This window comes from Tauraco erythrolophus, chromosome 1 (genome assembly GCF_009769465.1).
Source record: "Tauraco erythrolophus isolate bTauEry1 chromosome 1, bTauEry1.pri, whole genome shotgun sequence".
Lineage (NCBI taxonomy): Eukaryota > Metazoa > Chordata > Aves > Musophagiformes > Musophagidae > Tauraco > Tauraco erythrolophus.
This window is the reverse complement of record NC_141465.1, coordinates 61,754,378-61,782,286: the sequence shown is the minus strand read 5'-3', so window position 1 is coordinate 61,782,286 and position 27,909 is coordinate 61,754,378. Positions and strand designations below refer to the sequence as shown.

The window sequence follows — 27,909 nt, the reverse complement described above, 5'->3', positions numbered from 1 at the left end:
ATTATGATTTTTTTCTCTCCTTGGAATACTTGCACTTGGATTCATGGTACCACGATATCAATGTTTCAGAAAGAAAAAAATGGAAGAAAATGTTTGACAGTGCTGTAGCACTAAACTTTTCAGATTGTTTTTTTGTGTGTGTGGAGGAAGGGTTCTTCTGACAGATGTGCATTGTTTGCAAAAGTCTAGCAGGGACATGTGGATATTGAAAATCTCATGCCATTTTCAATTGTTAATGTCTCATCTGCATCACTAACACTCCAGATCCTCCGTAGTTTCTGAGCCTTGATGTGGCTTTTTATATTATAGGCCCTGCAGGGATGAAAACGACCTTATTGGCATCACGGAGACTTGGTGGGACGACTCCTATGACTGGAGTGTCAACATGGAGGGGTATAAGCTTTTTAGAAAGGACAGGAAGGGGAGACGAGGAGGGGGTGTTGCTCTCTATGTCAGCAACCGGCTGGAATGCGTGGAGCTTCGCCTGGGGTCGGAGGAGGAGCTGACAGAGAGCTTATGGGTCAAGATTAGAGGACGGAGACGGATAGGGGATGTTACGGTAGGGGTCTGTTACAGGCCACCTGGCCAGGAGGACAGAGCAGATGAGGCGCTTTATAGCCAGATAGGAGCAGCCTCGCGGTCACAAGCCCTGGTCCTCATGGGGGACTTCAACCACCCTGACATCTGTTGGAGAGACAATACAGCAGGGCACAGGCAGTCCAGGAGGTTCCTGGAATGCGTGGATGACAACTTCCTCCTGCAGATGATAGAGGAGCCGACAAGGAGGGGTGCCATGCTCGACCTTGTGCTCACCAACAGGGAGGGACTGGTGGGTGAGGTGAAACTTAAGGACAGCCTTGGCTGCAGTGACCACGACACAGTGGAGTTCAAGATCCATGGGGCAGCAAGGAAACCATCCAGCAAGCTCTGTACCCTAGACTTCAAGAAGGCGGACTTCGGCCTCTTGAAGCACCTGATGGGCAAAGTGCCGTGGGAGGTGGCCCTGGAGGGACAAGGGGCCCAGGAAAGTTGGTCCACATTCAAGGAGCACCTTCTCCAAGCTCAGCAGAGGTGCATCCCGACGAAGAACAAGTCGGGCAAAAAGACCAGGAGGCCGGCGTGGATGAGCAAGGAGCTCCTGGACCAACTGAAAATGAAGAGGTTAGCCTACAGAGGGTGGAAGCGGAGACAGATAGCCTGGGAGGAATACAGAGAAGCTGTAAGAGTGACCAGGGATCAAGTGAGGAAGGCTAAAGCCCTGAAGGAATTGAATTTGGCAAGGGATATAAAAAGCAACAAGAAATGCTTCTATAGGTATGTAGGGGACAAAAGGAAGTCCAAAGAGAATGTAGGCCCCCTCCGGAAGGATACTGGTGCTCTGGTTACCCGGGACATAGAGAAGGCTGAGGTACTTAATGAATTTTTTGCCTCAGTCTTCAATGGTAAAGCCTCTTGTCTTACCACCCAAGCTGTGGAAAGAACTAGCAGGGACTGTGAGGATGAACCACCGCCCACTGTACTTGAAGACCAGGTTCGAGAACATCTGAGGAACTTGAAGGTGCACAAGTCCATGGGACCTGATGAGATCCATCCGCGGGTCCTGAAGGAACTGGCGGATGAAGTTGCCAAGCCACTGGCTATTGTATTCGAGAAGTCGTGGCGGTCTGGCGAGGTCCCCGATGACTGGAAGAGAGGGAACATAACCCCCATTTTTAAAAAGGGGAACAAGGAGGACCCGGGCAACTACAGACCGGTCAGCCTCACCTCTGTGCCTGGCAAGGTCATGGAGCAGATTCTCCTGGGAACCATGCTAAGGCACATGGAGAGCAAGGAGGTGGTGGGTGACAGCCAACATGGCTTCACCAAAGGCAGATCGTGCCTGACCAACTTGGTGGCCTTTTACGATGGGGTGACAGCATCGGTGGACAAGGGTCGACCAATGGATGTCATTTACCTGGACTTGTGCAAAGCTTTTGACACTGTCCCGCACGACATTCTTCTCTCTAAATTAGAGAGTCATGGGTTTGATGGATGGACCACTCGGTGCATAAGGAATTGGCTCAATGGCCGCACTCAGAGAGTAGTGGTCAACGGCTCAATGTCCAAGTGGAGACCGGTCACGAGTGGCGTCCCTCAGGGGTCCGTGTTGGGCCCGGCCCTCTTCAACATCTTTGTCGGTGACGTGGACAGTGGCATGGAGTGCACCCTCAGCAAGTTCGCCGATGACACCAAGCTGTGTGGTGCCGTTGACACGCTGGAAGGGAGGGATGCCATCCAGAGGGACCTTGACAGGCTGGAGAGGTGGGCCCGTACCAACCTCATGAAGTTTAACCAGGCCAAATGCAAGGTCCTACATCTGGGTCGTGGCAATCCCAGGCATAAATACAGACTGGGTGGTGATTGGATCGAGAGCAGCCCTGAGGAGAAGGACTTGGGAGTACTGGTGGACGAGAAGCTCAATATGAGCCGGCAATGTGCTCTTGCGGCCCAGAAGGCCAACCGCGTCCTGGGCTGCATCAAGAGGAGTGTGGCCAGCAGGTCGAGGGAGGTGATTCTCCCCCTCTACTCTGCCCTTGTGAGACCTCACTTGGAGTACTGCGTCCAGTTCTGGAGCCCCCAACATAAGAAGGACATGGACCAGTTGGAGAGGGTCCAGAGGAGGGCCACGAAGATGATAAGAGGGCTGGAGCACCTTTCCTATGAGGACAGGCTGAAAGAGTTGGGGCTGTTCAGCCTGGAGAAGAGGAGGCTCCGGGGTGACCTTATAGCGGTCTTCCAGTACCTCAAGGGGGCCTACAGGAAAGATGGGGAGAGGCTGTTCAGGAGGGCCAGTTATGATAGGACAAGGGGTAATGGTTTTAAAATAGAGGGAGGTAGGTTCAGGTTGGATATTAGGAAAAAATTTTTACTATGAGAGTGGTAGAACACTGGAACAGGTTGCCCAGAGAGGTGGTGGATGCTCCATCCCTGGAGACGTTCAAGGCCAGGTTGGACAAGGCCCTGAGCAACCTGATCTAGTTGGAGATATCCCTGTTCCTTGCAGGGGGGTTGGACTAGATGACCTTCGAAGGTCCCTTCCAGCCCTAACCATTCTATGATTCTATGAAAACAAGCCCCACTGACAAATAAAAAGTGCAACTTCTGGACCAACCTCTCAATCTGTACCTCGGGCCAAGGGCCAGGTGGTGGGAGATGGGACAATTCTCCAAAGAACCCTGATTTATTGTTTTTCTACACACTTGCACACAATTGGTTGCAGAATTTCCTTGTAGCAGTGGTGCAAGCGCACACGTTGTCAAATAATCTGAAGGCTGGATGACAACTTCCAAACTGTGTTTTTAAGGGAAGCGCATATGTTTTGCAACGCCTGCTAACAAGCCATAGAGGAGTAGCATGGAAATCAGCATCCCCCCGCCCTCATTGAGCCTAGCAAATGCTATTCAGAGCAGTTTGTTTTAATTTTAGTGCAGAGAATTGCTTTAAAAGCTTATACTCTCCATAGTATTATGAAATGTATGCCCTGAAAGGCATGTTATTTAATCTGTTTTCTTGTTTGTGTACCATTTAATGCAAAAGGGAAAAGAAAGCAAAAAACGAAACGCAGAGTTATTCCGGTGTCCTCTCCTTAGCAGCTTTTTTGGGATGATCGATATGCAAAAGCAAGGGACAAGGTATTTCCACTGTGCTAGAGCTGGCAAAAGGGGGGATGTACTTGGGACAAGCAGGGATGAAACGTGAAGGTGAGAAGCTGAGCTCTGCTTGGCTCCACACTGGGAAGGCGAATTTGTGCTGCCACTTAACACAAACAACAAAGGAGTTGAGATTTTGGTGTTTCACATGCACTCCAGTCATTTTGGGGTAGGGCAACAACCTCACAGGGAAACTGTTACCTGGTACCACTGATAGTAGCAATGTGGTTAGAGGTGGGTCTCCTCACACCTAAGTGATGGGCTCAGTCCAAAACCCCAACTAGAAAGTTCCAAAACTTGGAAAAAAATCTGCTTTTTTTAGCCTAAACTTGTTTCTATTCCTAATCTACCTGCAGAATAAATGGCTCAATAAGTCCTCTCTGTACTGCCTAGTGAAAGGAAATCCAAGGCAATTTCTGCCGGAGAGAGGGGGTTGTTTTGGGGGGCAAGGTGCTGGCCTGCAGAAAGCACGGCTTCCTTTCTCGGTTCAGCTGCAGCTTTCTGCCCGTGGTACAGCTTCTGGTCTCATCCTGCACCTCTCCCACGAGCTGAACAGAAATGGTCACATTCACACAGCGCTCTGGGGAGCGCCCTCAGCCCCTGCCTCCAGGCACGGCTGCTGAAACATTGCCGGGGAAATGTTCCGTTGCTTAAAAACCCCTTGCTGTCAGAAAGGGCAGCTCCATTTTCCCACCTTTCACCAGCAAAAAGCCAGTGATTCCCAGCTTTGATGGGACCCTGAGCGATTCCCGATGCTGAGGCAGCCCTGCCTGGAGCAGTGAGGTCCCAGTTCTCGCTGGAGGGTGGTGGGCACAGGCTGCAGCGCAGGCAACTGGGTGGATGCTGTGGGAAGCCCAATCCCTTGGAGAGCTTCAGAAAAACTGTAAGCAACAGATAGGGTTAATTTTCCTCTTTCCTTCCAGTGCTTCCCACTGGACTTTTTCCAAAGGCAGAGCGTAAAATTTCTCACAGTTCATATTGATACCAAGGATGTATCTGATCACTGTCTCTAGGTGCACTTAATCCCTTCAGTAATCTTTATAGCTAGATGAAGATGAATTAAGTCTGGACATAAAAAGAAAATACATTAAATAAAGGCTGAGAAAGTTGGGCTTGTTTCGCCTGGAGAAGAGAAGGCTCCAGGGAGACCTTATAGCAGCCTTCCAGTACTTAAAGGGGGCTTATATGAAAGATGGGGACAGACATTTTAGTAGGGCCTGTAGCAATAGGACAAGGAGTAATGGGTTTAAACTAAAAGAAGGTAGATTCAGACTAGGTATAAGAAAGAATTTTTTTACGATAAGGGTGGTAAAACACTGGAACAGGTTGCCCAGAGAGGTAGCAGATGTTTCATCCCTGGACATATCCAAAGTCAGGTTGGATGGGGCTCTGAGCCACCTGATTTAGTTGAAGTTGTCCCTGCTCACTGTAGGGCGGGCGGACTAGATGACCTTTAAAGGTTCCTTCCAACCCAAACTATTCTGCGATTCTATAATTCTATGATTCAGGAAAGAAAAGAGATTAAAGGCCTGTTGGAGGAATTTTCCAAGGGCAAGACTGAGAGGGTGCAGGGGTGAAGGAAAGTTAAGAGGGAAAAGGCTGTATGAAGTTTCTGGACAAGTATTATATGGAAAAAATTTCCCATGCCATCATCGGTCTCCTCAGCAGCCAGCTCTTTGCCAAGGCTTGACCCAAGCCTCCAGGGCAGGACTAACCCAGGTGAAGCCCAGGGGTCCAGCCCGACTGCTGGCCTTATCTTTATCCAAGCCAAGTAGTTCTCCATCTTATACAAGTACAAACGAGATCTCAAACTTCTGCTGACCCCCTGGCCTTTGTGGCAAGTTTGTGGTGGCGCAACAGGCAAGGGTCCAGGCCCTCAGACATTGCTGGTTACCGCAGGACTTTGTCTCGGACGCAGAGCAGACACCTTCCCAGATTTCCTAACATGGGCTGTTCTTTTGCACTGGGACAACCTGCTGTATCTCCTGCCCTTCCAGACTCCTCAAAGCTCCACCACATCTCAGGCTACTGCTTGTGTGGAAAAAAAGCAGCACAATGTGATACTCAGCTGGTGTCAATGTTTTTTTGAGGCACTTCAGGTTCAGGAGAAGGGGAGGAAAGAGACTTCTCAGTCTCGATGTGAGAGTCCCGGCAGCCCCCATCCCACAGCTCCCTGGGTGGGCACAGACCTTGCCCTTTCCCTAGGAGAGAGATTTCTTTGGTGAGGTTTCCCCAAGGCTGTGTAATCTCTCCGCTCTCACAGCCCACGATGGCTTTGCAGGGGACAGAGACAAGGGGCTTCACCTCCCTCCCGCAGCCCTGGAGCTTCATCTGGCTCTTCATGGGATGGGATGGGAACACCTCTCAGCCCATCCCGGCATCCCACCCTCCTGGCAAGTGAAATTCCTGGCTGTATTGTGTCACCAGAATACTGTAAAAAAAAAAACAACAAACTAAGCAAAAAGCAGTGTTTCCTATAGATTTCCCTGGCTGCATGACGTAGTTGTGATCAAAATAGCCAAGGCAGCATTTTCAGAGCTTCCAGTAAGCGCGTGGGCTAATTATAGGATTTTTCTTGGCACAAAGGACCCTCCTCTGGCAGTGGCTGAAGGAAATAGGACAAACCTAGACATCAGGCGTGGCAGCGCTTCAGCTCGTGCCTCCTTTTTACCAGTTGTCATTCGGATGATCCACCTGCCATACTCTGAAAAGCTCTCTGAGAACAGACCAAAAACAAAATAAAAAAGGGAAAAAGAAGGGAGTGGCCAGGCTTAAAAGCAATATTTGGGGTAGACTGCCTTGCAGTCATGCACAGCCATGTTCTGGGTTTTCGATCTACATCCTGGCTGTTTTATGGCTGGTGACTCCAGAAGTACCTCAGCTAGAAAATAATAATAATAATGATAATAATGAATATATTAATAATAAATATAATAATAATATTGGTAAAAACAGCTACCGTAATAAAATACATGGAAATCAGCTAGCACCTTCCTAAACCAATACAGCTGACAGCAATCGAATTACAGGAAAGAGAAAGCACTCGATTTTGCCTTAATTGCTTTTTGATATTTTTTAGGGAAACAAATGCTTTAAAAACTCAGTGGTGTTTTATTGAGTAGATGAATGAATAAAAAAGACACCTGACTTGTTCCTAGACAAACAGGCTGCTCTCCCAAGGCACTCAAGGAGAAGCAGATTAAAGTGCTCGTGGTTTAATAAGTGAGACAACTTTTTATGATTTGTGGAAGAAAATTGTGAAGTGCCCTCAAGTGAACACAGCCTGTGGAATAACAGGACAATGAAGGGTTGAGCTTTCCCAGCTGGCTTTGGCCTTAGCTGTGTCTTTTGAGAAACATCCCTTCTTAGGTTGGTAGAAAGAGATGGATGACTGTGGAAACAGGGTGAAAACAAGGCTGTAAAAAGAGGTGTGGTGAGTGTCTCTACAGATACAGAGGGTGGATGCTGAGCTTAAAAACTTCAATTTTAGGGTAGTCTCGGTCTGAGTGTCTAGTCCAGCCTTTCTTTTCTTTATTGGTGACAAATCCCAAGATGACAGTCAGCATCAGGTCCAGGATCTGCTTTGATACCAACCTTGCCACCTTCTGGGAGCATCTCACCACGTCCCTCTGCATCCCACTGCCCTGTCACTGAAGGAGAGCTCATTTATTCTTTCCAGCTGTGCCGGCCCAGGGAAAAGATGCTGCCTTCCTAACTGGCTTTCCCTGGCTTGTATAGAGATGGCACCTAAACGTAAGCAGTGTGGCTTATTCAGTTTATGCCCTTTGATCGAATACAGGTCACTAAGGTAATTTAGGCCAGGGAGGTGGCTTGCTCCCCAGCCAGTCTATAAACGCATCTCCGTTTTGGTTGCAAAGGACCGGAGAGAGGGATGCTGAATGCCAACATTCATGGAGCCACACGTGTCATCAAGGAGAGGAAAAGAAAGAAAACACCTGACTAAAACTAAGCAGCACCGTGGCAGGCAGGGCAAGCCGCCGCTCTCACCACCCGTGCAGCAAGGTCTGCAGCCTGGCGCAGCTTCAGGGATGGGCCCGGTGGGACCCCACGGCAGCCCTGAGCTGACAGACATGACAGACTCTCCTATGGCTGCGCCTCACGCCGTGGCACAGGCAAACGTGTCATGTAGTTGCCACGTTTATTCACATTGCATATGCAAAACCACTTCATTAGCCAGGCTGCTTCTCCTGCCAGGCTTGCAGCTCTGTGTTAGACTGGATGGTTCCTTTTTTATGAAAAATGGCCTCAGTCTGTGGGTTTGTTGCTGTGACCTGTTGCGGCGACTACTTGGTCCTTGAGCCTGTGGTTTCACCCGTCTGCTCCCATCCTGGAGCTCCCAGGATGAACACCTCTTAAGTACAGAATTGCTTAACTTCTGATCAATTTTATTTAAATCTCACAGTAGACATGCACATACCAACACACACACATGCACTTTTTTTTATATTTTGACTCCATAAACAAAACTAATTCCCCTCACTATTATTCTTTCTTGGCTGGCTTACGCGTTCTTTCTTTATTGGCTCCAAAGCCCGGCTGCTTTCCCTGTGCTGCCTGGGAAAAGCTCTAGAAAAGACCAGCCCTGAATGGGAAACCGTTAATCACAGGAGGGAGGGAGCCAACTAGTTTGCCTTGTTTGATGATTTGTTTTGGAGGTTTGTCACAGCCTGACACACTCAAGCACCCGCCTTGTCCAGGCACCGCCTGGCCTCCGTTGCACTCGTGCACCCTGCAGGGACCCTGGGGACCCTTGGTGCCTTCAGGGTGGGGACAGCTTTCCCAGAAACTCACGCCCTTGAAAACTGGGGGGAAAAAGTAGTCATTAGGTATAGGGTTAGCTAGCAGTGTGTGTGCTTCTTTGGGAGGCATGAAAAGCAATTTCCAATATGGTAGGGGTGTTTTTCCAGATTAACGGTGGTTTAAAAATATCCTGACCTTTTAAAATGTCTTCATAAACCTGTCTCAAATGGGTTTCTTAAGGATAAGCCTCACATAAATCTGAAGAAAATATAATTGAAAATATTCCAGATTTTCATTCACGCTTTCTTTTTCAGTATCACAAGGAGCAAAATGTGGTTCTCCCACTTGAAGACCATGGAAACTGAGCTTTCATCTCAAGGCACCTTGTTACAGGTTTAACATCTCCTTGTTGTTTTCAAACAGTGTGCCCTAGCAGCCAGGAGAGCAAACCGCATCCTGGGGTGCATCAAACCCAGCAAAAAAGAGTGACCAGCTGGTCAAAAGAGATGGTTATCCTGCTGTACTCAGTGTTGGTGTAGTCTCACCTGGAGCACTGTGTGCAGTTCTGGGTCCCACGATTTAAAAAGGATGTGAAGGTCCTTGAATTCATCCAGAGGAGGGCAACAAAGCTGGTGAAAGGGCTGGAAGGCATGTCCTGTGAAGAGCGGCTAAGGATTCTAGACTTGCCTAGTTTGGAGAAAAGGAGGCTGAGGGGCGAACTTATTGCCTCTGCAGCTTCCTGAGGAGGGGACATGGAGATGGTGGTGCTGATCGCTCCTCCCTGGTATCCAGTGATGGGACATGTGGGAACGGCTCAGAGCTGTGCCAGGAGAGGTTTAGACTGGTCATGAGGAAGCATTTCTTTACCAAGAGGGTGGTGAAACACTGGAACAGACTTCCTAGAGAGGTGGTTGATGCCTCGAGCCTGTTGGTGTTTAGGAGGCATTTGAACAAGGCTGTTAATAACATGCTTGAACTTTTGGTGAGTCCTGAAGTGGTCAGGCAGTTGGACTAGAGGATCATTGTAGATCCCTTCCAACTGAAACATTCTTCCATTCCATTCCATTCCGTTCCATAAATGATATAGTTTTTGCTTTTAATTAACTTTTTTTTCCTACTTGCAGAAGCACTTTCTGTTTGCAGCCAGCCTTGGTAACAAGTGGCTGAAAATGAATGCCAGCACTGGCAAGTGGAGGGAATTTCAAGCACTGTTCTGTTCTCAGAACAATTTCTGTTCCTGGCCCTGCTCATTTTGTTGCAACTGCTCCACAGCCCAGGGCACCCTGCAGCCGCAGCAGTACAAAATACTGAAGCATGTATATGAAGACATACAGATGGTGCACGGCCAAGCAGTTACGAAGTGGAAAACAGCTCCAACGCTGACATCCAGCATCCTAATGCTGCTGATGGGATGGAGGCTGATGAAAGGCATTTAAAGTGATTTTCTTTTTTAATTTTCTTATTTTCTTTTTTTTCTATCTCATTTCCTGCACCCCTTCAGCTGTTTCTCTGGAGTCAGTCATGGGGCAATAGATGGGTGAAGGCTTGCAGAGTTAAAACACAAGCCTTCTTTAAGCTGGGGTAATAGAGGGATATAGGGGCTTTGTTGGACTTGATGAAAAAAACCTGTCCACACTGTGATAATACAGCCACTTATATTTCTCCTTGTGTTTTTTTCCTGCTCTCAACAAACAACAGAAAACGTAAATTGTTTCTCTCTTCAGACAACGCTAAATTACCTCTAAGAAGTGTTCAAGAGCCTATTATTTAAACTTGAAGATGTTTGCATGCTTGCTTTGAAGAAGAAAAGTTTTCTTCTCTTCAAAAACCAGTCGGTGGGCTCCGATGGCTGCCAAGAGCAGAGCAGAGCTGCCCCTGGTCTTGCCCGGCCAGAGGCTGTGACCGCTGGGCTGTGCTTGGAGTGCCGACTGCGGACCCGTCCTAGCCATGTGTCGGAGGATGCTGACCTGAATAATTGTGCCCAGCACAGAGCAGTGGGGCAGGAGAAACCCTGCACTCAGAGATCAGAGGTGGAAGAGGGAAGGGGATATGTTGACTTCTAATTTATTTTTAAGCAGCATTTTCTCTCTACCCTGTGGTGCCAGCAAATGGAAAATACTGATGCCGCACCTGTGCCTGTAAAATTATTTATGTGGCAAATCCTGGCGCACATAGCCTTAGGAGGACTGGTGTCCTAGAGCTGCGCCTTGTCAGCCACCCTCCTGCTTACAAAAATGTAATATTTTGTATTTTGTTTTTATAATGGACCTCTAGGACAAAGACCGAACCCTGGCTGCGGTACTTGAGAGGAAACCGTGGTAGTGCCAAGCAGAGAGGTGAAATTGGCTGGTGCAAGATCCCAGTGAATGGTTACATCAGACCAAGTGGGGACCAGAGAGCTGGGAGGCAGAGGACAGTCCATGGGTGCTTGTATGGAAATGTTTATGGAAAGGTGTTTCCTCCACTTGCAGTGCCACACCTGGAAGGGGATGCCAGGGGCTGGAGGTGCCCCGTGCAATGGGGAAGGTGAAGATTCGCCAGAGGCTGGGAGAGGGCTGGGACTTCTGTCACAGAGGTACACCAAAACGACTCCACACAGATAATAAATTCAAGAAAACTTTAATTTGAAAATGAATCTAAATAGCTGAAACCAATGAGACAACAGGGGTAACCAAAACAACATTCCGTTGACATCTAACAAATTATAGGTTCGGTACACCAGTTGAGGATGTTACTACTACACGAAAACATATGAGAATGATGGCCACAAAGTGTGCACACACACACTCATACAAAAGGGAACTTCTCACTCCAGGGTGCCCAGAGGACAGACTTGCTTACCCAAAGGAGCAAGGGCTCACTCAAGGATGTAGCACTCATCAAAAGGAGGGTGAGGGCGCTCAATCCTGGGAATCATAGAATCATAGAATGGTTCAGGTTGGAAGAGACCTCAAAGATAGATCATCTAGTTTCAACCCCTCTGCCATGGGCAGGGACACCCTCCACTACACCAGGTTGCTCAAAGCCTTATCCAACCTGGCCTTGAACACTTCCAGGGATGGGGCATCCACAACTTCTCTGGGCAACCTGTTCCAGTGCCTCACCACCCTCAGAGTGAAGAATTACTTCCTTATATCTAATCTAAATCTCCCCTCTTTCAGTTTAAAGCCATTGCCCCTTGTCCTATCACTACACACCCTTGTAAAAAGTCCCTCTCCAGCTTTCCTGTAGGCCCCCTTTAGGTACTGGAAGACTGCTATAAGATCACCCCGGAGCCTTCTCTTCTCCAGGCTGAACAGCCCCAACTCTCTCAGCCTGTCATCATAGCAGAGGTGCTCCAGCCCTCAGATCATCTTCATGGAAGTTTCCTTGGGTGGCATCCCAGTCCCAAGGAGAGAGTTTCCAGTCGCAGACCCACTGCTCTGAGGACAACCACTGGAAGGGGGTCTGTGGTGGGGGGGGCCCGTCCTATAGCCTGGTCAGATCTGACCTGTGGTCATCTATTGGTCATGGTCTGGAGGCTCCTCTGGGCAGAGGCATCCTATTGGCTGGGCGCCCTGTCTGTTGCCCGAGGGGTCCCGCCTTTCTTATTTCTGTCTCTGGGGGAGTATGAGTTGGTCGGCACTGGCCGGAGTGCGTAGGTGACAGCGGCCACCCACAGTGTGATGCTAGAGACACGAAAATAAGGGCATGAAAGAGTTGGCAGCTGGCATATTAACAGCCCTGGCCTTTACCGATGGTGGTGGGGGGTGCTCCTGCCACAACCTCCCTGTCGCCCCTTTTCTATGGGGCAGAGGTGTCCACTGAAAGCCCTCCATATTTGCTGTGTCCCCAGAACCTGGCGGTAAGAAGCACTGCTTGACCTCGGGTGAGCAGGAGCCGTCTGGCAAGGCGGTCATGGGTGGGCTACAGCGGCAACCAAAGGAATGCAATAAAACACACAGGGTGCTGCTTTAGAAAAGCTGCCGTCTCTCTTTCTCGCTTTAGCACAGAATAATCCAAGAGCCCAGCTTCCATGCGCCGTGGGCCTTGGGCTGCCACTGAAAGCAACACTCAATGGGCAGAAAATGCTGCCTGGATTTGATGGTTGCACACACCACTGGTACAATCAGATATAAATGAATTAATTCACTTTTAAGCTTCAAGATTCAGACAACTTCAGATGAAATACATGTCTTGGTAACTTTGTTGATCATGATCATTTCCATAGGCACTCAGGGGAGAGGAAGCCTTAGCCTGCAACGCCTCCTGTGGTGTCATCGTCTGCCCTCGGTTTCCAAATGATGCCAACCCAAACTTTCTATTTTCATCATCTTATGTGGAGCTGAAGATTGAGTCTCTTTCAGCTATAATGGTTTTATTGAGTTCTTGGGGGTTTAGCAAAACAAATCAGCTACGAAGTTAATTGTGCCTGCAAAATGACAGGGATCTTACAAACTGCAAACACCCAGCCCACTCGGGATAAAATTGGTTCACGCAGCTCTAACAGTACACACGACTGATTGAAAGAGTTTGACAGAAATATGGGGTTTTAGTAAATATAACCCCCACGTTTTCATCAGCAATTTGATTAAAAAAAAATAGAGCTTTGCATTTCCAGGTTTTTATGATGAAAAGCTCAATATCCACCTTCTCGCTTCCAAGTTTTGGAGCATTTACATGTAAAGAATAGGACAAGAGCAGCATCAGCTGTCACGGAACCCGTTCAGCGCGCAGTTGTGCAAGACGTGAAGGACGTGTCTGCCAAGACGCTACTTAAACCAGAGGCCTCTCTGCTGTTTTTGTTAATGAAAGGGCCCTGGAGGCCACGCTCGTCTTTTGTTTCCAGATATGTAAATGGTGAGCAATATGTTGTGGTTTGGGTTTCTGAAGGTTCAAATGGCTCTTTGTGGCCTCCATGTTTTGGGGAGGAAAGCGGGGAAGCATGGAAAGGTGGGAACTGCATCCATGCAAGCCTGGCTGCAGGGATGATTCGATGTCTTCGTGCATGTAAAACGGACAACTCAGGAATAAATTGGAGACGTTAAGACCTGCAGCTTTTGGAAAATGTGATCAACAAGCACATGCTATATACCACTGGGAATTTCAGGCCAGGAACTACTAGTCTAAGCTAGAGCAGTGCAGTGTTGGGTTTTAGCACCCAAAGGGCTGTGGGGCTGCAGTGAGAGGCCCCTTGCTTCAGTTCTGAGTCAATATCACATCTGTAAACCCGCAGCCTGCCCTGGCTTGGGGCAGTTGCCCAATAATAGGAGTTAAAGTGTTGGGACATCTCCCTGCAGAGGGAACCAGGCACTTCCACCTGGTCTGAGCAGCTTTTATTTGCCTGGTGCCAGCTCTTTACTGACACATTTTCCAGTCTTCCAAAAGGCTCTTTCAAGAGTTTTGTCTTCACCAAGAGACTATTTCCATGCATGTGCTCTACATGCTGCAGCAACACCAATGACCACGCTAAATGTTGAAGTCTTTAATCCACTTTTAACAAGGTTCTCGTTTAGTCACATCTCTCACGAGGCTACATTGAAGGCAGGCATTATGCAAGAGAAGCTGATGAAACAGGACTTTGAGCTAAAGCATTTCAGCAGCAGAGCTGGCTGCAGGACCTGGCTGTCTTTGCCCGCCCTGGCTAAGATGTGCTAAACCTCCTCTTGGAAGAATTTATGTAGTGCTGCACTTCATGTACCAAGGGAGGCATTACTGCACAGAGCAAACAGCCTTACTTAAAACCACAGGGAAGCTGCTGCTCAAAACAGAGATAATTCCTCATGTAGCTATATAGAAAAACCTTCCTTAAAAGTTAAGTCTTTTAACTGCTCTTTTTCCATGCAAATAAAACACAATTCTTGTGGTGCAGGTATTATTTTCAACGGTGGCTTCTAATTCTGGATCATGGGATTTGGGGGTGGCTAACCCCCCCTGGAAACCCCAGGATATTTTTGAGACATAAAGCACAAGAGATGCCTCTGAATGTGTGATGCATTACAGGGTTACAGGGTTTCACAGTCCAGGACACCTGGAAAACAACTCGTCTTGATCTGGGTGTCCAGAACCAGAGATATTTGTAAGTCTTTCCTTGTTACGTGTCGTGGTTTTTGGACTGAGGGTCGAGACAAGACCGAGAAAGGGAGCACTCACCAAACCATGGTCCCGGGCAAAACATGACTCAGGCTTTTTTTCTTGAAACAAAACAATTTATTAACAGTTACTTAACAAGAGACAAAAGGGAACTAAACCGGTTACTTGAGAGGAGAAAGAGAAAACAAGGCCAGATCTTAAACACAACAACCTCCCCACCCCGCTTTCCTTTTGTTCCTGGCTCTACCTCCCCCCCAGCGACACAGGGGGACAGGGAATGGGGGAGTGCAGGTCAGTTCATCCATGGTGTTAACTGCCGCTCCTTTCTCAAAGGAGGAGGAGCCCTTACACCATTTTTCCCTTGATTCGGTGGATCCCCTACTCACGAGGAAAAAAATCCCCAAACTTTTCCAGCGTAAGTCCTGCCCGCAGGATTGCAATCCTTCCCCATGGATTGCACCAGTTCGGGCTTTACCAGTGTCGGCCTCTTAGGGAGCTGCTGCCACTCGCGTTGGCGTGGGTCGTCCCACGGACTCCAGATGCCTCCATGACCTCGTCGTGCATTCCATGCCCCATTACTAACAGTACCTCGTCGTGCATCCCCTGCTCCACGACCTCTCCTGGGCTCAGGCATCTCTTCCCTGACGTGAGTTTCTCCACGGACCACGAGTGGGTCTCTGCTCCGCCAAGTACACCCTGGCTGCAGGGGGGCCGCCTGCCATCTCACACCGATTGCAAGGGAAAACTTCAGCTCCAGCACACCTCCTCCTGCTCCATCTTGACTGGCCTCGTCGTTGTGGTTGTTTTCTCTTAGATCTTAATCCTCTCTGTGGGAGCTCGGCCCGGCGGGCACCCCGGGAGCGGGGCGCTTCCCGAGCCCCCCATGCGGCTCCCCCGGCGCCATCTTGATCACGTGGCGCCGGCCCAGGCCCGAGCCGGCGCCCAGCCGGGAGCCGGGAGCGAGGGCAGCCCCCTCCTCCCCTCTCCTGTTCCTGGGCAAAAAGACCTTTTCCCGCCCCTTTGTCCCAACTTAAATAGGGCAATTCGCAGAGGCGCCAATTTGGCTCAACCCCCCGAGGGGGATGGGACTCAGATCTGGTGGCACAGGGAGCAAATCCCCTCTCCTGCCACCAGAACAACCCCCCCCACATCAAACTATCACATTACGAACCTCTGAAGTCAGGGTGAAAGCACTTTGCTGTTGTTTTTAACAATACGTGGGTTGTGACCATGCAGCATTTCCTTCTTCAGTGTGAAGGAGCCTCAGCGAGCAGTGCACGCAGTGACCGCTGGAGCTGTTGCTAAAAGTGAAGGCGCTCATCACTCCCATCGTGGTGGTACCAGGCACGGGCGCTTCAAGGGTCTGCTTCTGACGGCAGCGGGGGACTTCCTGAAGCATCTTTGACAGCAGGAAGTGTAGTCGTCCCAGAGGCTTTCCGATGGCCAGGATCATTGTTGGAAAGCATGGCAGAAAAATCAGAGACGTTTATGCAGCGGTGTGGGAGATTCCTGATGGAGCAGGAAGGATTTCCCCACCACGTTATCTGCTGCTTCTCTTCCAGGTCACTAACCACCTAAAGGTGTCCTGCCAGCAGGTGGAGAGGGAGATGCGCAGAACCACTTTGCAAAAACAACGCAGTTGGAAACCTCTGAAGGTCCCCTCCTCTCTCTACCTTGGGAATTCTGAAGAGCATCTAGCAGTGCTTTTCCTTCCCGGCTTCACTACATCTGCATAACCCTCTGTCTAGTGGCTTCTGCAGTGTCTTTGACACGTACCTGCTACTGCTCCATTGCGGAGCACAGTCTGTTGCATCAGCGTCATTTTTCTGAACTGCCACGTGCGCTCGGTTACAAAAGCCACTCGTGAATTTATTGCTGAACTGAACAACACCCGAGGCGCTGAGCAGTTTGAATCAAGAACTAGCTGCTGCAAAAACTTGAGGCTTTTTTTTTTTTTTTTAGTTCAGGTTTTGATGCAGATTTTAGGATTAGGGCAGAAATTGTCACTCCCAGATGATTCAACCATGTGCAGTTCTGATGGAATTTATGTTAAGCTTAACATCTCCACGTACTGCAACTAATATTCGTGCAAAACCGTTTGAGGTAGCGCTTGTAATGGATAAACCTCCCCAAACCCTCCATACCTGCTGTATGTGAATCAGGTGATCGGCCTACACGATTTGGGATGTATAAGCCTGGAGTGGAGCCAAATGTGAGCATGACACTTAGAAAGCTGGGCCAAGACGTAATGAAGCGGCACTCATTAATTAAATGGGTAGAGCCTGCAGGAGAAGCACTGGGAGCAAGCACAGACTGCGGCTCTAAGCAGAATTGGGTGTGAATAACTGACAAGTCAAGGTTCATTGCAAGGAAGATGGGAAAGTCGTATCATAGAAGCAAGAGCAATCTCTGGTTGAGTAGTTTGAAAGGGTCTGAGGAGATTTTACTTGCTAAACGATGAGCTCTCCCTGTCAATGAAGCACTTAAATCAATACAGGGTGCCACTGGATTTGGCCACACTGAGAAGTCAGCACTGTCATCAGCTTCCCAGTTTAGGAAAAGCATGAAAGATCTTTTAATGGCCATCATGGGGTAGAGTTGTGGTTCCACAGCTGACGCAGGAGGATGGCAAACAGGTGCATGACTGAATGCACAGAGCAGTGATGTACAGCTGGAAAAACTTGGAAAAAAATACCAGAGTGTTGCTTTGTTCCTGTTTTGACGTTGGTATGCTCAGTTCCAGGGCGCTGGCATACGTAGGAGGTATAATTTCTGAGATTAGAGTGCTAACCTGATAGAAGAGTTCTGTCTGTAAGACCTTTACATATCCGAGAAATATTTACAAAAAGGGTAAATCACTGAGAAGTTAGTTTACATAAATAAGAGTAAGAAATACGGAACTCTGTGATGCTTAATTCACAACTTTCTTCTTCTCAGACATTAATTTCAGCCAGGCTGCTTCAGCTGGCAACGTCGAGCAGATGTAGAAGTGGTTGCAGGGTGACCAGGGGGCTGTTGTTGGTAATAGACTGAAACCAGGTATTGTTTTAACTGCCTTATGGAATCTTTTTAATAAACAGTTGCATGCTTTTTGAGGTTTGGCCTCATGAATTTAAAGCTTTGTTTTGTCTGATATGACAACTGCTCAACTGCACTGACAGGAATAACTGTAGAAGTTTATTTCTATTTTATTAAAATCAATGTATACAGCTTCAAAAAGCCATTAGTATTTGTTTAGTTAAAATGCTTCAAATATTAATAGCAGCTTCAAAATGTTGACAAGCCCTAAAGCCCAGCAAGTAATATGCTTTGATGTGTTTGTCTTCTGGCAGCTGAAGAGAGAACTTCTGATTTGAAACGAAAAGAATTAGTTTGCTTAGTATTTTCTTTCCAAATATGAAATCTATTTGTGTTTTTTTTTTTTATTTCCTCCAAACTGTGGTTTAATTTACATTTTATTTACATTATTTTACAATTTATCTCCCAAAAGAAAATGGAGACATCTTGCTTGCTGACATCTTACTGATCTGATTCTGTGCCTCTAGGTATCTCGCTATGTAGTTTTGGCACATGGAGGCCTCGGTGTGGCACATCTTCCTATCTGTAAGCACGCAAGCAATCCTGCTTAGGTCACTGCACCATTAAGGTCAGTGCCATTATTTGGTTTATTTAAGAATAAACTCATAATATTTGCAGGATTGCCGACATAATAAGGTATTTTATCTTCTAGCACAAAGGGAGCATATACACTTTATGCATTTCAAAATATATCTCTAAGGATTTTTTTTGTTTTTTTGTAACAAAACCCAGCGGTTATTAAGGCCTGATTCCCAGCTCGGCTAAGTCAGCTTGCAGACACTGAAGGAGTTATGACGGTTGTAGCAGCTGATGATCTAGATCTACAGTCATGTTGAATTTCCCTAAAGATATGACACAGATGTACTACTCTCACACTCACAGTGGCAACTTAGAACAACAATCTGGCAGCCCATGAACATCTCCCAGTCCCAAAGGAACCCTTTTTTGCCTTACCTACACAAGCAGTCTTTGAAGCACTGAAAGCACAACAACTAAACCAAATCTTTTATCACAACGGCATGGCTAGTGAGGAATTTAGGTTCTTTTTGATGAGAATATCGTGAAACACAGCTCTTAGCCAAAGTCCAGTGATGTTCCAGCCCTTTCTGCTGCCAGCACCGGGTATGTCCCATGAAGGCCTGCAGGACACCAAACACACTGTGGAAAGATGTGGCTGAGTCAATAAGCTCAAGAGATTCTCACCCTCCTGCTGAGGTTCCTGCAGTAACAGAGAGGGCAGGCACGCGTGACATCTACAGGAAGCTCCTGCTACAACCCCACAACACCCTTGGACTGAAGTTAACATCTTGCAAACCTATAAACTCTGCCTACCTGGTATCCAACACTGAGCCCTTCTGTGAGATCCTGTTTTACAAGCAGAGGAATGTTTCTAACCAGATGGCATCATTCACACATTTCAAAGTGTCATTTGATTTCCACTCTGACATTAGAAGATAGTCCGGCTCCACACAGGTGAGTTATTTACAATGGCAATCACTGCACGGTTTGTGTCAAATGCAGCCAGCTAACCTTGAAAAAAATTACCTGCAAAGTCATCCCAACCTCAAGACCAAGGAAGCTGTAGAGAAGCAGAGATGTCTAAACTCAGAGCTGTCTCACTAAATGAGAGACACTTGCAAAGGAGGTTTCTCCACCTCAGCAGGGTCCCACAGGCTCCTCTTCCAGAGAGTGGAGAGAAACAAGGGCTCTGAGGGCATGGGACTCTGTCCTCCTGCCAGGAGGCACACCCCAGCAGCTCCTGGCTCGTGTTGGCACCAACAGGGCAGATGCCCACCTACTTTCATGGAAATCGAGTGCCCACTCTTACTGTCACATTTCTATCATAATTAATGTAAGGCAGAGAAATGTCAAGATGTTTTCAGCCTGTAACAAAGGAGCCAAAAGGTGTGCTTTCCTCTGCTAAAATCCACATACATAAACCCATGTTCCCCTTATAACTAGAGGCTAAAAGGAAGAAGTTGTGCTTTTTTTTTTTTTTAATTGATCACTTGCTTAAAGCTGTTCACAGGAGACTGAAAGAGTGAGTCCCTTAGTGTCTTTGCCCTGTCTCTAGTCAATTCTAATCCCAAAACGTAGTTTAGCTACACGTGGATGTGTCATCTTTCATGAGGGGAACGTATTTACAGGCTGACAGCTCTTATTTAGATTGCTTTCATCTCTTCCTTTCATTGGCATTTTATAGTTTCATGTCACCAATTCTGTCTTCGGGGAAGAGGCCAGTGTATAAATCTTTGAAACGAAAGATCCTGAGTGGATTAGCAAGTGACACACGGTAGGCACTGTGGCTTAAAGGCTTGAGGCAATCTATGCAGGAGCCAGGTCGCCTGGCACAGAGTATGGCACAAACAAGTTCTGGCCTCACACAACTGACGGCAAACAAGGCAAAGGCCATCTGAAGAACTGTGACGAGGAAACGGAGAAGTGCAGCAGGTAGTTCATAGATGGCCATGGTGACTAGATAGGAAAGAACCACACAGCCTCCCAAGGTTAACCCCTGCTGGGATCCATCAGCTCAGCACAGCGCAGACGCACATCCATGTCCCAGCGGTAGTCTGTGATGTATAACCACGTGAGGTCGGCTCAGGCATAACCTTAAAAAGCGGTGCTGCTCTCTACTTTCGGGACTGGAGCTACCCTGTCTTAGACCAGGCTCAAGTACCTCTGCATAGCACTGCACCCTCTCAGCCGGTCATCCTCCTTCTTGAGCACCAAGGTCTTGATTCAACCCGGCTGAAACAACACTGATGGTGCCCAGCAAAACTCCATCTCCGCTAGCAAGCAGGACTGACTTCTTCAGCAAAACCAGCCTACTTGTGGCAGTGCTCCAGCACAGAAGATCACACACCCTCCCAGGTCAAACTCTACAGAGGACACAATGCACCACCCCTTTGCCAGCGAATCATTCCTCACAAACAAGCAGCAGCTTTTCTTCGGAGTTGAACAGCCTGATGTAAGGCCATGACAAGCCAAATGCCAGCTACTCCAAGTAAAGGGCTGAATTACTATTAATGCCAGACTGGGAAGTCACTTTGCAATATGGATGGTCATTTATTTATTGTTTTACCATGACACATAAAATGCTATGGCTGTAATATCAAAATATGGTGTCACTTATAAAATACCAGTATTACTAATGCGGTGGTAAGATACTGTTAACATTTACAGAGAGGTGTATAATAATTCGATAGCCTTGCCTAATGGTTTGCTCCCGTGACAAAACACCCTGGCAAGCAGATGATGAATGGAATACAGTGCCTATTTATTATCATGGTTTTTCCTCCTTGATTACTGAATGGCCTACAATGATATAAACAGTTGTTGCTCAATCTAATCCTTTTGAATATGGTAGATAGGTCCTTTCCTTTTACAGTATGTGTCAGAATAAAAGAGAAGCATCTGAAAAATAAAGAGACGGCATTTCCTTACAAAATGAGATGAAAAAATAAAACAATATAAATGGAACCTTCAAGTGTTTCTTTTTATATTTAAAGCTCTTATTTCAATATACTGTATTTAAACATTCTTAAATAATCATTCTGTACCTTTGATTTTCTGTTTCATCTTTGGAAACAAATAGAGCAATCTCACTATAAATGTGTGCAAATAGAAAAAATATAAATATATTTAAGGCCCATGTCATAAAAAGGTGGTTTCGGAATTGTCACTTTTACAATGATTAGCTGGGATCTCTTTCATATTGTCCTGCAAGTTATTTGATCTCTGTTCTTCTAAGCCTTTGAAGTCCACATGCAAAGAAGAGCCAAGCACACACATCCTGTCCTGTGTTTCAGTTTGTAAACTGCTTGATGACACCTGTAAAACAGTCCCAATGCGACTGAACAGTGGAGTTGATGTGATCCACTTCAACAAACTGAAGTCTGCTTGGTTGACGGCTGAGCTCCATGGGAATGTTGCTCCCACAGGCAACGACTCCATCTCTGAAGTGCCGTGTCTAACATCATGAAATCCCATGGACCTTTCCAGACTACTTGCTGATGAGGAGAGTTTGTTTTCCCCATACAACACAGCACCCTGGGGAGAGGCAGCCACAGTCTGATCTGTTGTACGTTTTGCCTTTGTGTGCTCTTGGAAAAGCAACTCACCTGTTTGAGGAGATGTCGGCAAAGGTGTGCTTTGGTTAAAAGGCTTATAACAGTCACTAGCATTTGAGCCAGGGCTTGGTGAGAAGCTGTCTGCAAAGGGTTTTGTCTGACGTATTGTTTCCTTTACATTCAACTTGGTCAGAAGCTGGGTGCGAATCTCTGGGGAGAGTTTACTCAACTGGCGTCCAAGCTGAAGCTGGGTTGGGAATAGTGTTCCCTGAAGGGTTCTGTACAGAAATCTGCAAGGTGAGAATGTCCACATGAAAAGAACCGAAAGAAGGAAGTACCCAAGATATCATTAAGAGAAAACATCCGAGACAAAAGTACAGCACAGAAAAATAAGGTACTTTTCTTAAGTTTGACACAAGAAAGCTTGTGGATGAAAAGTTCTGAATGCTGTGCTGATATTTTGATTAATAACAAGCAGTGTAATAAATCTGTGCCTTTAGCCAGTGATCCGCCTTGTGATTACACATGGTCTTTCATCTTTTTTGATGAGGAATTAAAGGCAATGGGGATCAGTCCGCAGACCAGGCCTCCTACATCCATCCATAAGGAAGCAAGTAACTCCACAACATACTATCAGAATTTCTGTACTATGCATGTTATGAGAGGATGGATTGAATCTGGAAACATCATGGAAAACATCACAGGGTAGTAAACCTTTGCATGGCCAGGAGGTTCGACCAGCGATCTACAATTATCCCACTCCTGTGGTCTATGGCCAGGAGCTGTGGTCCGTTCCTGTGGTCAGGAGCATAGAAGAGGTTAGACAACCTGACTTTATAGAATCAGCTGGTGAAAAAAACTGACTTGGCCAGTAAGGCAAAAAGAAAGAGGGAGAGTGGAAAAAAAAATGTTTCCTGCCCTCCCAATCATATGCATACAGTGCTTTCATATATGAGAATATGTATGAGAGAAGACACAATACCTGGGCAGTAATGCAACGACTGGTGATATAATGCAAGTGAAATAGAACATAGGGTCTCCCATTAGCCTTTCCATAGTCCAGTAGGGATTGGATGGAGGGTAGCATATTGGGCAGGAAGCATTGTAAACCAGAGCCACAATGAAAAATAAAAGAATGCTGAAGATGCAAGATGACCAGTGGAGAAAAGTCTAGAACAAAAAAACAACAAAAGAATAACAAGTTTTTGTATTCTGAAAAAATTGCTGTGATTCTGAATTAATACTTCTTAATTTCTGGAGCCAAATCCATGCACAGCAAAGAGTTCAGAGCCTTGTATTTTCAGAAATTCTTATTATAGTTACAACACTACAAAGCTGTTCACAGATCACAGTTTAAAACCTTTTTCACGTTTGCTTAAAATGCTTGCTAAAAATAGACTGTGCTGAGGGCACGAAACAACTGTCTTCTGTTTTTGAAGAATAGCACTAAGAAAAGAATTACATACATGCCAGCCAGTTTCTATGTAGGCTGTGGATACCTTACCCAAGTTTTGGTTTCAATAGCCAAATGTAGTATGATGGTGAAAAGAGCTATTGTGGTGATGGGAGTTCCCCAGGAGAAGATATCCACCTCCGAATCATAGTAAGTCTGTGAGAAAGGAGACAGAATTTAGCCCAAGCTGTGCTGCCAGTTCTCCTCAAAATGCTTGAGATAGAATAGCTTAAACCAAACACTTACAAAATAGGGGATGAAGAAGCAAACCAGGCTTTGATACATAGCATCAATCATGTTGATCCAAAACATGTGTGGTTGGTACTCCTGTGACACAAAAAAAGTTAAGAAAATCAGAGCCTAATGAAAATGCTGTTTGCTGAGATAGGTGTTTTGAGGAGGATATTCCAATGGGCACTTTTAAGGGCTTGTGCAAATAGGTTCACAACTGCCAATCAGTTAGATACCCCTGGAGACCAAGTATGAAGAGTCTACCTGCAAGTCACTCTGTTCTGGGAGGACACTTTTCTGCTCTTTTTTTTTTTTTTTTTTTTTTTTCTCCTAGCAGAGGGCATAATATGAATCTGACACTCAGGCCAGCAAACATTTATGAAGGTGCTTGACTTTATGCAGTACAGTTAGATCATTGATTTCAGGAGGAGTTCTCTAAGGTGCAAGCACGAGTAAATGTGTTTTACATCACGTACACACAAGCACAGAGTATTTATTCACAAGAGAGAAAACAGAAAATGCACACATAGTTCGAAAAGATCCACAACAATGATTCTCAGCACGCAATGCAGCAATGTATGCTATGTTATAAATACGTAAATCAACATATATATACACACATATATCTGTGTGTCTGTGCATAAAATTGCTTGCTAAGAAACAATACTAAACTAACATTTTAGTTTAAAGAAATATACCGCTGTAGGTGTACGAATGGTCATATAAAAGACCTGGATATAAGGAAAAATAGTTTGCAAATGACAAAATATTTACTTATTTAATTCTGGGATATAGGCTACATCTGCAACTACTGGGCACATCAGGGCTCTTTACCTCTATGGAGAATATAATTGCAGCCTTAAAATGAGAATTGAGAGACGCTTAGGAACAATTCTGGTGTTCTTTGGCTTACTGAAATAACATGCAGTTAAGAACTGGAAAAGGCTGCTCAGAGGGACTGTGGAATCTCCAATCTTGGAAGCTTTAAAAACTGGACTAGACCTGAGCAATCTTATCTAGCTTTGAAGCTGTTTTGAGCAGGGGGCTGGATCAGATGGCCTCTGGAGCTCCCTTCCAACCTAAATCATTCTATAATTCTACAGGCTTTGAATTGGTGATATCTTTTTGAAAGACATCCTACCTGAAGCAGGATTTTTGGCAAGTTTTAAAAATGCCTTTTTAGGTAACTATTTAGAGAAAATGCTCCCTAGATTTCAAACAAACTTAGAATGGTCCGTTGGCTTTCCTATGAGAAATAATTGTACTGTGAACCTGGGAAACTTCTCTCCTCAGTTTGCCAGCTGAAGACAGGCAGACACAACTTCCTGACAGGCTTAAGCCATTACAAGATTTCTATCACCTTAAAAACATGCAAGAAAGGAAGGTATTAATGTTACAGATCTTTAAAGTGCAATGCACTGGAACAGAAGAAATGTAGAAAATGGAAAACAACAGCTGGCTGAAAAAGAGGGAATTTGGACTAAAACACTAAATACAAGTTTCTCTCAAATTCTCCTTTCATTTTTCCAGGACAGTGTTTAGCAGTGTCACTAGATGCGTAGGGTACCAAAAGCAGGTGTACATTTGGAGGCAAAAGACACTCACTGTCTCCTCTCAGAGGCCACCATGTCAGATACTTTTAAGAAAGGCTTTTGCCTTAGAAGCAATGTCTCAATATGAATAGTTTTGCCAAGCAGATTTTCCCACAATACACTGTAGCTGTAATTACCAGAAATGGTTTGGCTCAGATCCCTCCTGCAATTCCTTCTGTTTTCATTGTATAGTTCAAGTAGATGGGGATGAGGTGTTTTCAACAGACATTTCAGCTGAATCTGTCATCCGCTGGTGACTACCTCCCTCAGTCTATCGACCTCTGTGCTTACTCTCAAAGCCATCTTTCCCTTCTGACTGTTTGGAAAGGGCTGGGGCCTGAAGTTTTCAGTCAGTACTGTGAGGTTGTTCTGTGAAAGTCTGCACTAGTCTACAAGGTATAATCTTGTAATAATTTTGTGGTTATTTGTGAGGCTGGACCAGGAGGGAGGTGTTCAGCTCAGGCTGCCTTCTCACCTGTTACATATTGCAAAACATAGCTTTTTTTGTTGTTGCTTTGTTTGTTTTAAATGTACTACTTTTGGCATTTAGATACTTTAACTCAGATGAAAAATAACATGAAATAATAATAGTGACATAATAATAATAATAATAATAATGACAGTCATCCACCCTTTGGGAGCAGAGTTGGTTTTCAGTTGAAAATAAAGATGTCTAGGAAAAAAAATTACAAAATCAGAAAGTTTTTACCTCCATATTCTGTCCACTTTTATAAAGCTGAGGTACAGCAATTAACACTTCAGCTGGCACATCCTTATCCAGCACACCAGTAATCAGTTGTGGAAGAGAAGAGAAGAGTAGATTAAAGAAGATGAGATACCACTGATCAACCATCGATGAGCCAGAGAACCCACAGTAGAACTGGTACCAGAAGAGAAGGGCCACAAACATCTGAAACAGATTTACATTACTATTGTAAGAATAAGCATTTCCATACTACTGTCCTCTGCTGGCTTGAGATGTTTTGGGAGGCTCAGCTGGTCTACAACAGGCAATTGCAGAGCTTTTTTGCAAGACCAACATGAGAGGTTGGTCACCCTCCCCAGCAGCAAGGGAGGTGAAACTGTAAGGTCTAGCAAAGTTGTCTTAACTATTCTATCTCTGTGCTTTGAAATGCAGCAAATTAGCAGTGCTGTAAAGATTCCTCAGTTTCCCTTACTCTTCAGCTGTATAAAGAAATCAGCTGCATACACAGCTGTGGTGAGATTGTTCATGTAGTTGGGTTGGAATCACCCAAAAAGGGATAAACCATGCACTCATTTCTTCTACGACCTATGCAGCATGGAGAATCCAGAAGTTTTTAGGGCTCTGGAGACGTGCTGATCTCACCTGTGAGGGGGGGATTTGAGGCCTAGAAAAAGATGATCAGATTCCTGGGGAAGGAAATAAATTCCCAGGCTTGATCCTCCTAAAACTGCAATTTTTATTATTCTTTGTAAAGTGATTAACACTAAACGGAAGGCAACTAGAAAAATCCCTTGTCCCTCGAGGGATTTCCCCATTTTAACCATGAAGAAGGGAAATGACATGACCTCTCCTTTTACTTCCTCTTCTTTTTGTGTTCTGTTCTCAAAAGCTTTCAGCCTGCTGGAGTATGTTAACCCTTCATCATTTTTAGATATAGAGAATGAAATACAGATCTGTTCTATCTGTACGTCAAAATGTGGTTAAAATTTAAACGTAGGAAAAAAAAAGCTATGGTCTGCTTGGTCAGTGAAAACTGCTGTAAGGAGAGTAAGCCTATCTTGTGAAGGGATATTGCCACAGAAAAAGAGGGTCAGTCCTGCTGTACGTAAATGTATGTATATGTGTATAGATAAATTGTGTATATATGTTCAGGCAATGTTTGCATACTACATTGAAGTGGCTTGTATATCTGCAGCAACATACCTCTCACTGTTTGTGAGCCCATACTATAAACTAACCTACTAAAAGTTACATGGTAGTATCTTTTAAGGATCAGGTCTTGAAATGTTTCTGTAAATACATTTCAGGTAAAATACCTTCCCCTGGCCAAAACAAGACCAAGTTACCAGAGCTTACCCTTTTCCGTACAGTTAGCTGGGAGACAGCAATTTCATTTCAAAATCGAACAGATTTCGAAATGTATTTCCTTTCCACCCCCAAAACCCAACAAAACTTCCTGAGCCTTTTCTCAAAACGGAATTGCAATAAATATGTGGATTTAGATACCTTTCTCTCACTCATTTGAAATAAACAAAATCCAGCTAATCCTGAACCTAAGAAATTTTCCTCTCTAGAGCCTTGCTAAAATTAACCTGTCTTGGAAACTAGTTTGGCTCTGACAAAAATGGGTAGTTTGATGAAATTACAGTCAGCTGAAAATTCTCCTACCACCTCTAGTATGGGTCTCAGCAGTGCTGTCAAAGAAAGCTGTACAAATAAATGACATTTCAGTAAATAAGCTTAAATCAGATTTTTTCCCCTGAAATTTCATTTTTGATTAAGCAAGTGTTTAATTCAATTTGAAATATAATGTTCCCTCTTGCTTCTCTGCATTTCCCTCCTGAAAAAGTAAAAATAAATTGACATAAAAATGGAATTAGATTTTAAATAAAAAAGATTTTCTTTCCCCAGATGAGACCGTTATATGAATGTGGCCCCAGACAGAATTTCCGAGTGAACAAAGTATATGTCAAAACACAGCCAGTGCTGTCTTGCAGAGATAACATATAAAGGGGAAGAAGCAGTGCATGCTTGTGCAGGTAGAATTTTGTTTACATGAAATCCCTTTTCATCAAGCTCAGGTATTTCCAGTCATGCTATGTTTTAGTTTATATTTTACTTGTATTTTTATTATCTCCACCAAGCCAAGCATCTTCCTGGATAAGTCATCTGAGTTTCCAAATGGCTTTTGCAGCAATTTGGAGCTTAAACTTTGAGTTAGATGATAGGTTCTAGTGGAGAATGGAAAATTTCA

General features: G+C 45.6%; 1 protein-coding gene across 1 annotated transcript in view; it reads right to left on the bottom strand.

The window, feature by feature from the left end:
* Positions 1–21,257: 21,257 nt before the first annotated feature.
* The window catches only part of ATP10A (ATPase phospholipid transporting 10A (putative)), a 116,858-nt gene continuing 110,206 nt past the window's right edge, over positions 21,258–27,909 (bottom strand). Inside the window, exons 17-21 of the mRNA XM_009987211.2 lie at positions 25,659–25,859; positions 23,373–23,453; positions 23,178–23,282; positions 22,656–22,843; positions 21,258–21,963 (exon numbers count right to left, since the gene is read on the bottom strand). Coding sequence (XP_009985513.2) covers positions 21,258–21,963; positions 22,656–22,843; positions 23,178–23,282; positions 23,373–23,453; positions 25,659–25,859 — 1,281 coding nt within the window. The remainder of the gene's footprint in view (positions 21,964–22,655; positions 22,844–23,177; positions 23,283–23,372; positions 23,454–25,658; positions 25,860–27,909) is intronic.